Source organism: Mus pahari, chromosome 3 (genome assembly GCF_900095145.1).
Source record: "Mus pahari chromosome 3, PAHARI_EIJ_v1.1, whole genome shotgun sequence".
Lineage (NCBI taxonomy): Eukaryota > Metazoa > Chordata > Mammalia > Rodentia > Muridae > Mus > Mus pahari.
In genome coordinates this window covers 72924527-72941055 of record NC_034592.1, presented here as the reverse complement: position 1 = coordinate 72941055, position 16529 = coordinate 72924527, and the positions used below count along the sequence as shown (strand labels likewise).

The 16529-nt window shown below is 34.9% G+C and overlaps 2 protein-coding genes and 1 pseudogene across 2 annotated transcripts; all 3 read right to left on the bottom strand.

Annotated features, from left to right (window-relative positions):
- Nucleotides 1–1185: 1185 nt before the first annotated feature.
- On the bottom strand, nt 1186–2242 carry LOC110318992 (olfactory receptor 5W2-like). Its single transcript, XM_021194365.1, has one exon. The coding sequence runs from the start codon at nt 2140–2142 to the stop codon at nt 1186–1188; it is 957 nt and encodes a 318-aa protein (XP_021050024.1). The 5' UTR covers nt 2143–2242.
- An 8153-nt stretch (nt 2243–10395) lies between these two features.
- On the bottom strand, nt 10396–11673 carry LOC110317948 (annotated as a pseudogene).
- A 1348-nt stretch (nt 11674–13021) lies between these two features.
- Nucleotides 13022–13966, bottom strand: LOC110318996 (olfactory receptor 5W2-like). The gene has a single exon (XM_021194368.1). It carries the CDS (start codon nt 13952–13954, stop codon nt 13022–13024), a length of 933 nt encoding a protein of 310 aa, XP_021050027.1. The 5' UTR covers nt 13955–13966.
- Between the last annotated feature and the right edge of the window lie 2563 nt (nt 13967–16529).

Here is a 16529-nt window from a genome sequence, read left to right as displayed (position 1 = left end):
TTACAAGTTTTTATTTTTTCCTGTTTTATGTATTATCCATAATGCAGGTAATGGAGTGGCAATTATAGTACTAATACCATTTCTGTTTTTGAGTTAGGAATATTGGAAATCTATACTGAGAGGGCAAGTTTAAAATACATAGAACAGTGTACAGAGAGCAATGCCCTTCAGAGTAAAATATTAGAGAAGTGCGTATTAAATCAGAACTGGGAAAGTCAAAAGAGATTGACAAGCTGAGTAAAGATGAAAAGTAGAGATATTGGGGGAACAGGTTTGACAACATTGGTGCTTCTTGCTTCTAATTTTTTTAAAATTTTCTATTGTTTTGTTTTTAGTTGATTCGATATTATACAAATACTTAAAGTATAATATAGTATAAAGAGCTGGGTGTACATTGTATGATAATCAAGTCAGCACAACTGTCACATTCATTACATACAATGTTTATCATTCTTGCGTGGTGTGATGTCCATTACTTGTTTTCAATTACGTAGTCTAGTACAATTGACCCTAGTTAGATGTTGTTTTTCTTAAAAATTCAAAATCATTCTGCTTTATTTTTTTTCTAAAAATACATAAAATAATTAAAAGTGACTAAAGAGTGCATAGATATTTAAGTAGTCTTACTGAATAGAAGACAAAATTGTTAAAATTACAGTGTAAATACTCACCCTATTCCCAGGAAATGAAGGTTTGAGGCTCTTTGCAGTTTGATCCTCAAATCTCTGACTCTTCTCTTCTATACCTTCTTTTATATGCCTTGTATGGCCCCACCAACATGTACAGTTCTACCTTCTGCCTCTGGAGTTAATCATTTTATCTATAGTTCTTCATTATTTCCTTCTTAGTGTATAGGACAGAAGGTAAAGGTGCATATGTTATAGTCTATTTTTCATGGGTGCATAGTTGCAAACATCTTTTCTTTCCTTTCTCTGCCTTTCAAGTTCATAGTATTAAAAAAATGGAAAGAAAACAGCACATGCACATACCTGTACATATAATGTAATGGAATGCAGAAGAGTTTTATAACTATAAATGATTTCTAAGAAGCAGCTACTAAAATATGCATTATAATCAAAAGCCACTTGAGGCTTGGATTTATATAATACATGATTTGTAGAAACAAATATCTGCTTATGTATTTACATGGAAATGTATATGTATATGTGACATACAACTATTGACTTAAACTGAAATTCTACTTTTCAGGGACTTTTTTACACTTGCTTTAACATCCTTGTTCCTGAGACTGTAAATCAATGGGTTGAGCATGGGGATCACAAGAGTATAGAATAATGAGGTCATTTTGTCTTGATCTAGGGAATAAGCAGAACTTGGCCGGAAATACATGAAGAGCATTGTTCCCTGGAAAATCGCAACAGCAGTTAGATGAGAGGTACAGGTGGAGAATGCTTTGAACCTGCCCTCAGCAGAGCGGATCTTCAAAACTGATGAGATGATGTAACAGTAAGAGACCAGGACTCCCGAGATGGTGCTCAGCTCAATAAACCCAAATAGGGTGAATATGACTAGTTCATTGACCTCTGTATCTGAGCAAGATAGTAATAGGAGAGGAGGAACATCACAGAAGAAATGGTTGATTTCATTGGACTGACAGAAACACAAGTGAAATGTCAATGCTGTATGTGTCAAAGCATCTACCATTCCAACCAGATAAACCACAGCCAGGAGCTGATAACACACCACTCTGGACATATCTGCTGCATACATCAAGGGGTTGCTGATGGCCTTGTACCTGTCAAAAGCCATCACTGCCAGTAGCACACACTCAGCATCGGTAAAAATACAGAAGATAAAGAACTGCACAGCACAGCCAATAAATGGAATTGAATTGTTCTTGGTTATAAGGCCCACCAGCATCTTGGGTCCAACTGCAGTAGAATAACAGATATCAGAGAAAGAGAGGTGGCTGAGGAAAAAGTACATCGGTGTGTGAAGCTGGGAATTCATCCTGATCAAAATGATCATCCCAAGATTTTCAATAAGAGTAATGAGATAAACAACTAGAAAAGTGGTAAATAAAACCACCTTGATCACAGGATTATTGGTAATTCCTAAGAGAAGAAACTCAGTGGCTGAACAGTTTCCAACCTCCATTCTTCTTTGTTTTATAAACTGCATCCAAATAATCAAAAGGAGGATAAGTTAGAGATTGTTTCCTTATATGTCCAAAATAATGTGATGATATATAATTATATTTTTTCCTGTAAACTGTTTGTCTTTGGGAAACAGCACAAAAAAATATTCCTTTCAAGGAGACATTAGTACAAAATGCTTAATGTAGGTTGTTAATATTTGTTTTTAAATTTTACAAAGTTAATTATGAGTTATTTTGACAAATCTTAACTACCCTTAGGGACTATATTTAATAAATTTAATATTTATCCTGATTCAAAGTAATACAAAAATAAAGAGCAGAAAATCAGAAGATATATGGCAACAGAATTGATTCTTTTATCAAAAGAACATATCCACTGTCTTTAGAAACACAATATAATTTAAACACTATTATTGTGGCTGGATATAAATTAATAAATGGAAATTATTCTGATAATATTTTATCAAGGCATTATTAATAATAAAATATATTTTGAAGAAAATTTCTAACAAGTGCCTTCACTCCTTTGTCAGAATTTTTGTAAGTCCTTTCTTAAATTTACCAGATTCCAAATGATACCTGAGAGAACATTGGGAAAGAGAAAAGACATGAGATCATTCAATATAGGACAACAATTCTATTAAGTACAGTGGCTTCTCATTTGTTCTCAGTTTCCAGTTGTTGTTAAATATAAATAGAAAGATGCAATGACACTTTTTAAGATTACAGATATCTAGTCCTCTTTTTTGTGTTTTTATTCATATATGCATATATACATGTCATGGGACTCCTGTAATTATGTCTGCTTCTTTGTATGCAAATAATGGTATGTGGATGGAAATCTTATTTTTAATTATTCTAGACTTAAATGCAGTATTTATTACATACATACTGTAATTACAATACACATGAATATTAGATAGCTAATTGTATTATTATCTAATACAACACAAATTTACATGCATATTATTATTGTAGAACAATAGGAAACATAATAATTTACTAATGAATTCTGATTAAAATATGAATAAGTAAATTCTCTTTAAAGTGTCTATACAAATAACAAGTGAAGTAATTCAATCTCACATAGTATTAGCAAGAAAATGTCATTGCTCTCTATATTACAATCTAAGATTAACTGCATGAGTTGTTTACTTGCATATTAAATGATAACAATTCTATTTCTCAAAGAAAGATACATTATTTAAAAATAAAAATGATTACTAAATAAATAATACAGAAAAAAGGAAGGAAGAAAGAAACTAGCATACCTGTGATGAACCTTTCTACTCTCATCAGTGACATATGAACTATCTGGATGACATTTTATTTTCACTCTGAGTCTACTGGGACTTTAGTATGATAAAGAAAGAAGAAAGAAACTAACAAACTTGTGATAAATCTTTCTATTCTCATCAATGACATATGAACTATGTGAATGACATTTATTTCCACTCTGAGACTACTGGGACTTCTGTATGATAAACTTCTGCCTTTGATACACTTTTTTCTTCATCAATGGTTAATTAGATTACTTGATGATCCTTTTCCCATGAGATAATATAGCAACTTCAACAAAAGTTGAAATTATGTTTTTATGTGTACTGTATGGCTTAATTAGATTAGCATATTTGATATCACTATTTCAGGTCAAATAAAGGTTACAAAACAACACAATTCTTTTGAACAAACAGCAATGTACATGTTTTCAAAATTATCAATACTGTGTTTAGGGGGTATCAAAATAGTAATACATAGGTAGAAAATACAGTACATAAAAGTACATTGAATCCAACTTTTATATTAAGATATTGAAGTAGATATGTATTATTTGTAGCCAAACAATATGCCAACTCATTTTCATTCCTTAATTTAGGTACTCCAGTCACAAGGACAGATACTCAGTTTAAGGTATTAACAGATTATTATAGCTTAACTATATCAACAGTCATCAGAGCTACAATATTCAGATAGTGCTTGTCACCGGACACTGGTAAACACAATATACTGTAATTTAGAGATATTTAAAACTAGAGAATTGATGAGGATTACATTTGCAGGTTCAGGTTTAAACAAGAATTTTGACGTATACCCAAGTCTAGTCATTTTCCCACATTTCTATCTCAGTCATAAATATTTTCAAATAACTCCACAGAATGCAATTTCAAATTTATACATTCATGAAGTTAATGGTTACAATCACATCTGTTTATAGTAATTTTGCTCATCATCTTATACTATGTTGATTTCTTTCTACTTAGTTCATACCCACTTAAACAAAAAAATACAAATTCAAATGATGATGAAAGTCTTTAATTACTGTAAGAGAAAAGCCAATAAAATGCATAAAAATTGGCATATTTAATTTTAAGTTGTTCAGTGCTATCATAGTTTGCTTATGTTATGAAATGTTCTATATGAGGTTTTCTGCCATGTTGGTTGACTGGATATGAGATATTAATACAAAGTATATACACTGACAGTTTATTTTGAGCTAAAATTTATCTCAATATCAAAAAGTGGGATGTTTATAACCCAGAATGTGCTGTTTCAAAGAGTGATGGACTTGTACTCTCTGGTTTATATAGATTATTGTTTTTCTATCCAATATTGAGAAAGAACAAATTGCTGGTGGATCTTTATTATGAAAGAACTATGTTTCAAAGACACGACCTTATACTATCATATTTTTCATCCAAATCCTTTTCAAAGATAAATTCTTAAATGATATTAAAGAATAGTCAGTCTCTGGGTGTTTTTATTTTTGCCATTCATTTAAAGATCATGCATCATATTTATCCCTACTTGTTATTTGTTGTGAGAATCCTTAAAACCTACCCCTTCTCTATTTCAAGAATATACAACTATAGTACTGATTATAGTCCCTACATTTAAGGAAGAATTTAATTCTTCCTAATTAAAAATCAAGTCCTTCAGTTAATAATCCCTACCATGGTGACTGCATTAAACTTTCTGCTTTTGAGGACTTTCTCTTCAGATTTCATATAAAGGAGAGATCATATTGTACTTGTCTGTGTGTGTGTGTGTGTGTGTGTGTGTGTGTGTTTGTACGCATGCGTGCATACTTGTGTACTTGTGTGCATGTGTACAGCTTTTTTCACTTAATACAATGTCTTCTTGATTCATCTATGTTGCTATAAATGGAAATTTTTCCTTGTCTATGCAAGGCTGAGTAATATGTCATTGTTAGATAAAAGAAGCACGTAAATGATTTAAGAGGAAGCTGTGGTGGTGTACTAGAGACTAAGGAGTTTATTGTGTGTTATCAATGCTATGGACAGACAGAGGGGCCAGGACATGGAGGGGAAGTTCAAGCCTCAACTTCATGTGGCAGATGGGGGAACCTCTTTTTATACCTTTTGAATGGTGGTATTTACATCAAGAGATGAAACTTGAGTCTCTGAGTCCCAGGCAGAAGGGGAACAGATGTGGCACACTTCTAATGTAGACCCACTTTTCAGGTGAGTATAAAAGAAGCCGGTCTGCTACCTCAGGATTAAAGTGTAGTCTCCAATACAGGGCCTAGTAGTATCTGTGAGATGAGACTTGCACAGAAGTTGGATTCACACATTACATTCTTCTAGTCATTATGTGTTAGTGCCTGATTTTCTCTATCTACTCACCTGTAATAGATGCACAAAAGTTGATTCCATATTTGGTTGCTGTGAATAATTTTGCAATGGACTGTGGTAGTGCAAATAGCCCTTGCAGATATCTAATGAGTTTATTTCTTTTAGAGCACATACAGTGTTAAGATTCTTGTGCCATAGTGTAATTCTGTTTTCCACTTCTGGAGTAGCCCTTAATTCATTTATACAACTATTTCAACTTATATCCTTAAATACTGTGTGGAATTTTCCTCACTTCTATATTCTATTTATTAGTTAACATCCCAAATGCTGCCCACTCTGTTCACCCTCTCACAGAGTCCCTTCCCATTATACCCTACCCCCACCCCTTGGCTTCTTAGACGGTGGAGTTGGTGGGCCATGCCCCTGGGATATCCGCTGACAGTGGAGCATAAAGTCTCTGCAGTATTAGATGCATCCTCTCCCAGGGGCCCAACAAGGTAGGTTTCAGCTTCATAGATGTCTGGGGTTAGGTCCAGCCTGTGTATGATCTTTGGTTTGTATAAGATTCTTATTTAACATATTGTTAATATATATCTTTCTATCTAATATGATTCATCAAGTGTGTATCTATCTCCAAATTTTCTCAAGAGAAAGATATGAGCCATTAGATAATTTATGTAGAGTAAAATTGAAAAGGTAAATCTCAAATATATACACAATGATACATGATCTTTAAAATGAATGGCAAAAATAAAAATACCCAGAGACTGACTATTCTGTAATATCATTTAAGAATTTATCTTTGAAAAGGATTTGGATGAAAACCCTCTGTAGCAAGAGAAAATGCTATCCTTAGAAGAAATAGATTATTTTAAAAAAGAAATATTTCAATAATAAGTATGGAATATATCTCATACCCCTATAAATATTTTTTTAATCAGGAAGGACAAGAGATTCCCTTAAGCAAGTGATTACTACTATTAACAATATAGTAAAAACTATTATTTAAGATAGCATAAGCTTTCAGGTTTTAGATCCATAAGTGAAAGTAGACCAGCTAGAAGCATCTTTCCTGATGCACAGCCTGCATATTACTTGAAGGTACTATTCAGGCTTCTGTGGGAGAAAAGTCAGCAATAGTCTTATTGTGATGCTTGCTAGTTACAATAACAACATGTCAGACATGACATGATTATTGATGAAGCAGAATCATCAATGGTATGGGTAACCAAATGTTTTCTGATTTTTCATGAGCCCACCCCTTCTCTAGTATAAATCATTTATTTAGAGTGTAGTCTTTTATTAGCAATTAAATAGAAGGTATCTGTTATACAACATGGGTAGTAATTGTTTATAACTGGAGGTTTTTTTTATTCTAATACAGATCATTTATAAATGCAATTTCTGTTATTAAAAAGCTTCCACTTTTTGTCTGTGTAATACTTTCAAAACTATTCTGAAAGCAGAATATATATGCATGAGTCTGCAAAGAGTGCAAATCTTAAGAATGAAACAAAACAAAACACAACACCACACAACTTTAATAGCTAGGGAGATCATAGGTCCTGGGAAAATAACTACTATCATATTGTAAATGGACATGCTGTTGAACTGTCTTCTAAACATTTGTGATTATAGAGGTCTTTTTAGACTAACAGTATTGGTAGGAGAAGCTTTGTGTTGAGTTGGCAATAATTAGTAAACAAATTCATCTTTGGACAAAGAAATGAGAAAAGAGTATTGGTTAATAATCATTCCTAAGTTGACTTCTAAGTTTTAGGAAATATCACAGAAAAAAGTACAAGAAACAGAATATGAAAATGTGCTGTAAAGTGTTCTGGATATGACATGTCATTACTTGCACAAAAAACTCCCACCAAATATAATTCACAATGCTCTAACTAAAGTCAGCAAATCACAACCAAAGAGCATTAAATTTGTGAGGATTTTGTGGGGAAAAAGAATTTGTTCATAGGAGGACATAAGGCAGTGGAAAATAAGAATGATCACAGTACACAGAGCAATTGTGATAAAAACTGCATGGTACTGGTACAGAGACAGACATGCAGGTCAATGGAATAGAATTGAAGGTCCAGAAATGAATCCACACACCTATGGTCACCTGATTTTTGACAAGGGAGCTAAAGCCATCCAGTGGAAAAAAGACAGCATTTTCAACAAATGGTGCTGGCACAACTGTCGGCTATCATGTAGAAGAATGAGAATTGATCCATTCTTATCTCCTTGTACAAAGCTCAAGTCTAAGTGGATCAAAGACCTCCACATAAAACCAGAGACACTGAAATTGATAGAGGAGAAAATGGGGAAAAGTCTTTAAGATATGGGCACAGGGAAAAAATTTCTCAACAGAACAGCAATAGCTTGTGCTGTAAAATCAAGAATTGACAAATGGGACCTCATAAAATTGCAAAACTGCTGTAAGGCAAAAGACACTGTCAACAAAACAAAAAGGCCACCAACAGATTGGGAAAGGATTTTTACAAATCCTAAATCTGATAGAGGACTAATATCCAATATATAGAAAGAACTCAAGAAGCTGGACTCAAGAAATTCAAATAACCCCATTAAAAAGGGGGTACAGAGCTAAACAGAGAATTCTCAACTAAGGAATACCGAATGGCTGAGAAACACCTGAAAAAAAATGTTCAACATCCTTAGTCATCAGGGAAATGCAAATCAAAACAACCCTGAGATTCCATCTCACACCAGTCAGAATGGCTAAGATTAAAAATTCAGGTGACAGCAGATGATGGCCAGGATGTGGAGAAAGAGGAACACTCCTCCATTGCTGGTGGGATTGCAAGCTTGTACAACCACTCTGGAAATCAGTCTGGGGGTTCCTCAGAAAATTGGACATAGTTCTAGTGGAGGACCCAGCATTACCTCTTCTGGGCATATACGCAGAAGATCTTCCAACTGGTAATAAGGACACATGCTCCACTATGTTCATAGCAGCCTTATTTATAATAGCCAGAAGCTGGAAAGAACCCAGATGTCCCTCAGTAGCGGAATGGATACAGAGACTGTGGTATATCTACAAAATGGAGTACTACTCAGCTATTAAAAACAATGAATTTATGAAATTCTTGGGCAAATTGATGTATCTGGAGGATATCATTCTTAGTGAGATAACCCAATCGCAAAAGAAGTCACTAGATATGCACTCACTGATAAGCGGATATTAGCCCAGAAACTTAGAATACCCAAGATCCATTTTGCAAAACACAAGAAAACAAAGAAGGATGACCATCATGTGGATACTTCATTCCTCCTTAGAATAAGGAACAAAATACCCATGAAAGGATATAGGTACAGAGACAAAATTTAGAGCTAAGATGAAAGGATGAACTATCCTGACACTACCCCATCCGGGAATCCATCCCATCATCAGCCACGAAACCCAGATACTAATGCACATGCCAGCAAGATTCTGCTGAAAGGACCCTGATATAGCGGCCTCTTGTGAGACTATGCCAGTGCTTGGTAAACACTGAANTGGATGCTCACAGCCAGCTATTGGATGGAACACAGGTTCCCCAATGGAGGAGCTAGAGAAAGTACCCAAGCAGCTGAAGGGGGCTGCAACCCTCTAGGTGGAACAACAATATGAACTAACCAGTACCCCCTGAGCTCGTGTCTCTAGCTGCTTATGTAGCAGAAGATGGCCTAATCGGCCATCATTGGGAAGAGAGGCCCCTTGGTCTCAGAAACTTTATATGACCCAGCACAGGGGAAGGCCAGGGCCAAGTACTGGGAGTGGGTGGGTAGGGGAGCAGGGACTGGGGTGGGGTATAGGGAACATTCGGGATAGCATTTGAAATGTAAATAAAGAAAATAATAATAATAAAAGAATGATCACAGTACATTAGAACTGTAATCCCTTAGGAAATTGTTGAATAATAAAATATTTGAAAGATGGAAAATCACCTTTAATTCGTGTATGTATTAAGAATGTAATCAGAGACATTTTATAGAGTCTCAGGATTTTTTGTTGTTGTTGTTGTTTATTTATTTTGTTGGTTCTAGGGAACCAATGGTGGGTTCACAGTTGTAAAGCAAGCCCTTAACGCATTAATCTCTACCCAAAGCCCGTCCTGGAATTTTTCTTAAAAGAATGTTAGAAATATATTGAAATCTGTACCATCTGCCCCTTGAATGTCTGCTCTATTGGGTTTCCAGTTTTTCATATTTTCTTGAGTTGAAATTAGTGCAAATTTTTATATTTTACCTTTTAATGTTTTCTTATTCAAAAGGATGAATGACCCATGAGGATGGGGATTTTTATTGAATATTTTTATTAATTCTTCAAGAATTTCATACAAGAGAAGCTATACCTGACAATGCCAGTATGGCCAAGTATCTTAGACTAGATAGCTCATGGGCTTAATGAAAATGTAATAATCCTATGCGCTTTTAATTTTTTTAACTTAAATGAACATTTAATTTTAAAACATTTAACTTTTAGTGTATATGTTCTAACCCTATATCAAAGAAATGAAAACCCACGGGGCATATTGAAACAGAACACCAATGAACACTCTATTCAATCACCCTGAAGGGTTGAGACTTCATGGAATAGGGGCAACCAAGTTTCCATTGCTCTGGGAAAAGCCTTCACTATCAGTTTTTCCAGGGGACCGGGGGGGGGGGCTGGATCCAGAATTACACAGACACCTTTCTCTTACTCGAGTGGATTTACATGTGTCACTTCCCAGTTCCTTGCTGTCGGACAGCCATACTACACTTCTTACAGATGTAGGGTCCCAAGTTGCAGTGTATGCAGAAATGGACAGTGAGGTTGCCCTTGTGGCTGATTCATAACCCACAATCCTTGCACACATAAGGCTTCTCCTTCGTGTGGACCAGACTGTGACCCTGCAATGTGGACCTGTGGACAAATTCCATTCTGCAGACTGCACACATGAAAGGCTTCTCCCCACTGTGGACATGCTGGTGGACTCTCAGGTCAGAGAACTGTAGAAAGTCTTGTTGCACAAGTTGCACTTGAAGGGTCTCTCTCCTTTATGTGACCTCTAACGGAGGTCAAAGTGAGACCTGTAAAGAAACCTCTTCTTGCATTCAGTACACTGAAAATGAGTCTGGCCAGCAAGACTGTCAACTTGCACTACAGGCTATGAGTAAGCAGGCTCAGGATTAGCAGCCTCTAGCCCATCTTCTGCATTGTGCATATAAGACACCATTCCTTGGGAAGTGGGTAAGTTGTAACCACCAAGACTCTGAAGATCCCTATTCAAGGCTAAATTTCTTTCCAGAATATGGGTGAATGATGGTACAGCATCCAAAACAGTATCTTCTTGGGGCAGCATGGTACCCTTTACTCTGAAAGTACCAGCAGGACGCAGTGTCGGATGATGGTCCTGACCAATGAAGAAGCCCCTGCCTCTTCCCAGTCATGAACTGAGTCACACCTCAGGCTCTGGTCTGATCTCAGGTAGTCTGGCAGTCTCCTCTCAGAAATTACTCCCAGCAAAATGTCCTCTTCCTGGCTAATGGATCGCTCTTCGGTCTCTGAGAGGTTCTGCAGCTCCTGGCTGGCCTGGCCTCTATTCGGACAAATCCTATGATCCCATTTATCCTCTGCAGCTTCAGCCTTCCCAAAGCTGGGAGGTATGCCTGTCCTTGGGAGTAGATTATGGACCAATTGCAGGCCTGCAGCTCTGGTGGCATGCAGATTAGGAACTGCTCTAATACTTGCTGATTCAAGATCTCCTCCTTGCTGTTTAGGTCCAGCCCCAGTCACTGATAGCATAGCTCAGAGATGCTCCTCAGGTCCTGGATCCTGTTGGACCCTTCGAAGGACCTGAAACCTCAGAACTTCATGTGCCAAAAATCAGGGTTATAATTTAGCTTTTCTCTGTGTTTTACCTGGGATATTAGTGATAGAGGCTGCCCTGTTCTGACAAGGTTATCTGAAGGCATTCATAGCCATGACTGTGGTGAATATTCTCCTTGGTCTAGGAAAAGTCTGAAGTAACTCCTGTATAAACCAGCCTACACATTTTGACACACATACAGGCTCTCCGTTAGTCCAGACGCCTTGCTTGTCCAGTCTTCACGCCCGCGGTCTTCCCAGATCTCCCTGCAAAGTGCTGGTCCTCTACAAAGTGCTTCATAAGCTTTTTAAAAAGAGATTTTATTTTTATACATGGTGGGCGTGTGTGTATATCTGTATGTATGTGTGTGCAACACACTCTAATTTTATCAACATCTAGTATATTCTTAAGTAACGTTAAGCTAACTAGCTAGCATCTTATTTTTTTTTATTTCTCCTTGTTTTCACGTTTTGTGTCCAACATATTATAGTGTATTAAATGGCTAGATTCTGATAAAAGTATTTATATTGAAATATGAGATATACTTAGTCAAGAAAGAAAATATTACATATTACTTTAAGGATGTCATTGTAAACAATAGATACTGATACTTAAACAAGTATAAATATGTGGAGGGAAGAAAACAAAGCTTCCTAGAAGAAATCATGGTGTAGGTGATGGTCATAGATTGCATCATACAGAGGCACTATGCCAGAGTCTTGGCACAGTTTTTTAAATAGTTTAATACAAACCAGTTGAGCATATTATAAAATTAGCAAGATAATTATTTCTTTTATTTCTGATATTATAATCACATAATTTCCTTTTTCCCATCCCTTCTTCCAGAGCCATCCAACTACTCTTACTACAATTCTTTCACATTTGAGGACCCATTTTCATTAATTGATGCTATATGCTTAGCTATATGGGTAAAGTATTACTATGCACATAAAGTTTTACCTACAACATTGCCTAAACATAAGTTGAACAAGAAGAATAAAACCAGATATGCTAAAGTGAATGTGTCTGAAATACCACACAGCCTACAGTAAAAAACAAACAATCAAACAAACAAACAAGAAAACACATAGAATAAAGGTATGTTGTGAGTGGGATAATTAGTAGTCTAGGGCCAAATGGCCAGCCATGAAAATATAAGCATAAGTGAATTTATAAATACTAATATATAAATATATAATATATAAATATTTATATAGAGAGAAGTTAGATGGTGTCATAGAAGTAATCAGAAAAAATTAAAATTAAGAAAACCACATGTTAATATGAGCTCTATAAAAAATACACATTTGAAGATACGTTACACCCAATTTCAGTAGCATATTAGCACAAAGAAATTTCTTAAACTAAAATCAAAAATTATTTTTCTGTCATTAGTATAATTTTCTAGAAAAAATAATGTTAAATAAGTGGATATGTACATGTGGTATAATTGGTTAGAACCAAGTTTTTGTTTTCAGTTTTTGGAGTGCCTCTTTCACATCCTTGTTTCTCAGGCTGTAAATCAGAGGGTTTAACACGGGGATCACCAAGGTATAAAACAGTGAGGTCATTTTGTCTTGATCTAAAGAATAAGAAGAACTTGGCCGAAAATACATGAAAAGCATAGTTCCCTGGAAAATTGCAACTGCAGTTAAATGAGAGGTGCAAGTAGAAAAAGCTTTGAACCTGCCCTCAGCAGAGCGGATCTTCAGGACTGATAGAATGATATAGCAGTAAGAGACAAGAACTCCTGAGATAGTGCTCAGTTCAATGAAACCAAAAACAGTAAATAAGGCCAGTTCATTGACCTGTATGTCAGAGCAGGAGAGCATGTATAGTGGAGGTAAATCACAGAAGAAGTGGTTGATTTCGTTGGACCCACAGAAACACAAACGAAATGTCAATGTTGTGTGTACCACAGCATCTACAATAGCAACTATGTAAACTACAGCCAGAAGTTGGTAACACACCTTGTTGGACATATCTACTGCATATAGCAAAGGGTTGCTGATTGCCTTATACCGATCAAACGCCATCATTGCCAGCAGCATACACTCCACATCTGTAAAGATGCAGAAGATGAAGAACTGAAGAACACAGCCAAGAAAAGTAATTGAATTGCTGCTCTTGGCAAGCAGGTCCAATAACATCTTTGGTCCAACTGCAGTGGAATAGCAGACATCAGAGAAAGAGAGGTGGCTGAGGAAAAAGTACATTGGGATGTGAAGCTGATGGTCCATCCTGATCAAAATTATCATTCCAAGATTTTCAATGAGAATAATGAGATAGACAATCAGAAAAGTGGTAAATAAAACCACCTTGATCACAGGATTATTGGTAATTCCCAAGAAAAGGAACTCAGTGGCTGAACAGTTCCCAACCTCCATTCTTTGTTTTATAAACTGCTTCTAAATGATCAAAATAATGACTGATTAGATATTTTGTATATGTTTGAATATTGTTATACACTACAATAATATTTATTACAGTTACTTAAGTTCAAAACCAGCCTAGGATAATTAAAAGTGAAATTCTTATAAAATGTGTCCAATATAGTCAACCTACATTGTGTCTACAAAGCACAGAGTTCAGCAAACGTTTTTCTTAAACTAACCAGTTATCTATTATTATTATTAATTCTGATTGAACCAAACTATAGTTCCATACTCAAAAAATAAGAAAGGAGTGCCAATGTAATCCAGAATATCCAGAATAAAAAGATAACTCATTTTGCACAAAATCACATTATTGTCTTAATAAAGAAATAATAACTTTAGCACTATTGCTGATATTTTACATAAATTAATGAAAAAGACTTATTCTAATAATGCTTATTGTCATAGTTTTACTCAAAGTTCATATGAATTTTAAATATACCTACCACAGGGTCAATGATTTGTCAGGAGTTTTATAAGCCTATCATAAACTTCATCTATTTGTGAAATATGTATCTCCCAAAAGTAAAAGGATATATCATAAAAAGATAGAAGAGGATCTAGAAATCTAGAACAGAGGGTGAAACACTTGACACAGAATTAGGACTAGAGCTAGACTAGTGCCCATGTACTGTAAGGTATGTGTCCTTTTCAACGTGTGATTGTGGCACTAAGGAGGATTCACTGAAACAGAAATGCCAAGTGCTCTAAAAGAAACACTGAGTTCTGTGCTCAGTCAGAAACTTTAATATGCAACAGCAGATGACAGTTTCTACCCCATACAAACATTCACATGCCCTCGTGAATGCTTAAGCACAACAGCAAGATTATACATGCATACACATATACACAATAAGAAACAGAACAGCAAACAAATGTGCACACTGTTAGAGGTTTTCAACAAAATGGTGATGGGTAGACATAAGGAATATTTCTGGGATATATAGGGTTCAATTTCTTACATTACTTTTTTTTTTTTTTTACATGTGGATGTCAGGGATTGCCTTTCTGTAGGCTTGTTGTTTCATAGTTGGTATTTTTTGATGACTGAACACTTACTTTTTCTAGAGTTAAATGTAATATATTATCCATGAGTTCTGAATTAACATACATTAATATTTTGATATATAATATTTTACCTATCATATTAAATAAATAAATTTAAACATGCACAAAATAAAAAATTTAAAGTGCTTTTTAAAAGAAAAATTGTACCTATGAATCCTAGCTAAAAGATTAATAGGTAAAACAGTTATGGAGTTTACAAAAAATTATGTCATACAAATTCTTACAATTTTGAAAATAAAATATCCTTGGACATTTTGTTAATAATCACATTTAACTGGTATACCTGCACAAAATCAAATTCTGCCTAATTTAATAATTATTCCTTTTTTTAAATGAAAGTATCTGTGTTTTCCTGTATTCTGTATATATACTCATTGGGAGACTTACCTGTGATGGTTCTGTGCTTATCAATGGTATGTGGATTTATGTAGATGGTATTTTATTTTCATACAGTGACTGTTGGGATTTCAATTTGCCTTCACTCTTCTGAATTATTCATCAATGCTTAATTAGATTCCTGGTTGTGAATTACCCTCTGAGAATATTGTCACAAGTTTAGCAAAGGCTGATATTTTATTAATTTGCTTTTGTTAACTAACATAATTAGCATCACTGTTATACGTATTTCAGGTCAAAAAAAAAAAAAAAAAAAAAAAAAAAAGAGAGATGGCTAGTGTAATTCCTTGGTACAAACACAAAACAACACACATTTTCCAGCCTTTCTTAGTTTCTCAATGGTCCCTCCAGGCAGTAAAATTATAGTTCATAGAGACAGAATCAATACATACATAATTAATGTCTCTTTTGCCTTGTTTTGTATAAAAAAACTGAAGTGACTTTTATTATGTGTGAACAAATAGGCCATCTAATTTTATTCTTTATTCATTCCAGAAACACAGATGAAGGGAGATTTAAGATACAGAAAGACAGTTTCCTCATTAGCTGTGCCTACATAGTCTCTGGTAGTATTGTGTTAGGATAATACTCATAGCTAGTCACTGGTAGATATGGAAGAAAAAAATACATGAGAAGAGAGGAGTACATGAAAGCACCTTAAAGTCTAATTCTTTAACTTCTATTTCAGTGATATATTCCCTGAAGTAGTTCCACAAAAAAGAATTTCAAAGACTTAGATATAATGGATAAAACAAGATCAGTTTGTAAAATTTCCGGTTGATTTTTTTTTGGAGCTTACTTATTTCACAGTAATTTCACTTAAAAATGCAGGTCACATGAAGCTCAGGTTGGTTTTTAAATGCTGCAATAGAAATTTGCAAATATTAAGATTTTTCTGTACATTTAAATGTATTTCTAGCGACTTCTTTTGTGACTGGGTTACCTCACTAAGGATGATATCCTCCAGATGTATCCATTTGCCCAAGAATTTCATAAATTCATTGTTTTTAATAGCTGAGTAGTACTCCATTGTGTAAATGTACCACAGTTTCTGTATCTACTC

Coding starts and splice junctions, on each gene's coding strand:
- LOC110318996 (XM_021194368.1), bottom strand. CDS start 13,954: ATGGAGGTTGGGAACTGTTCAGCCACTGAGTTCCTTTTCTTGGGAATT.
- LOC110318992 (XM_021194365.1), bottom strand. CDS start 2,142: ATGCAGTTTATAAAACAAAGAAGAATGGAGGTTGGAAACTGTTCAGCC.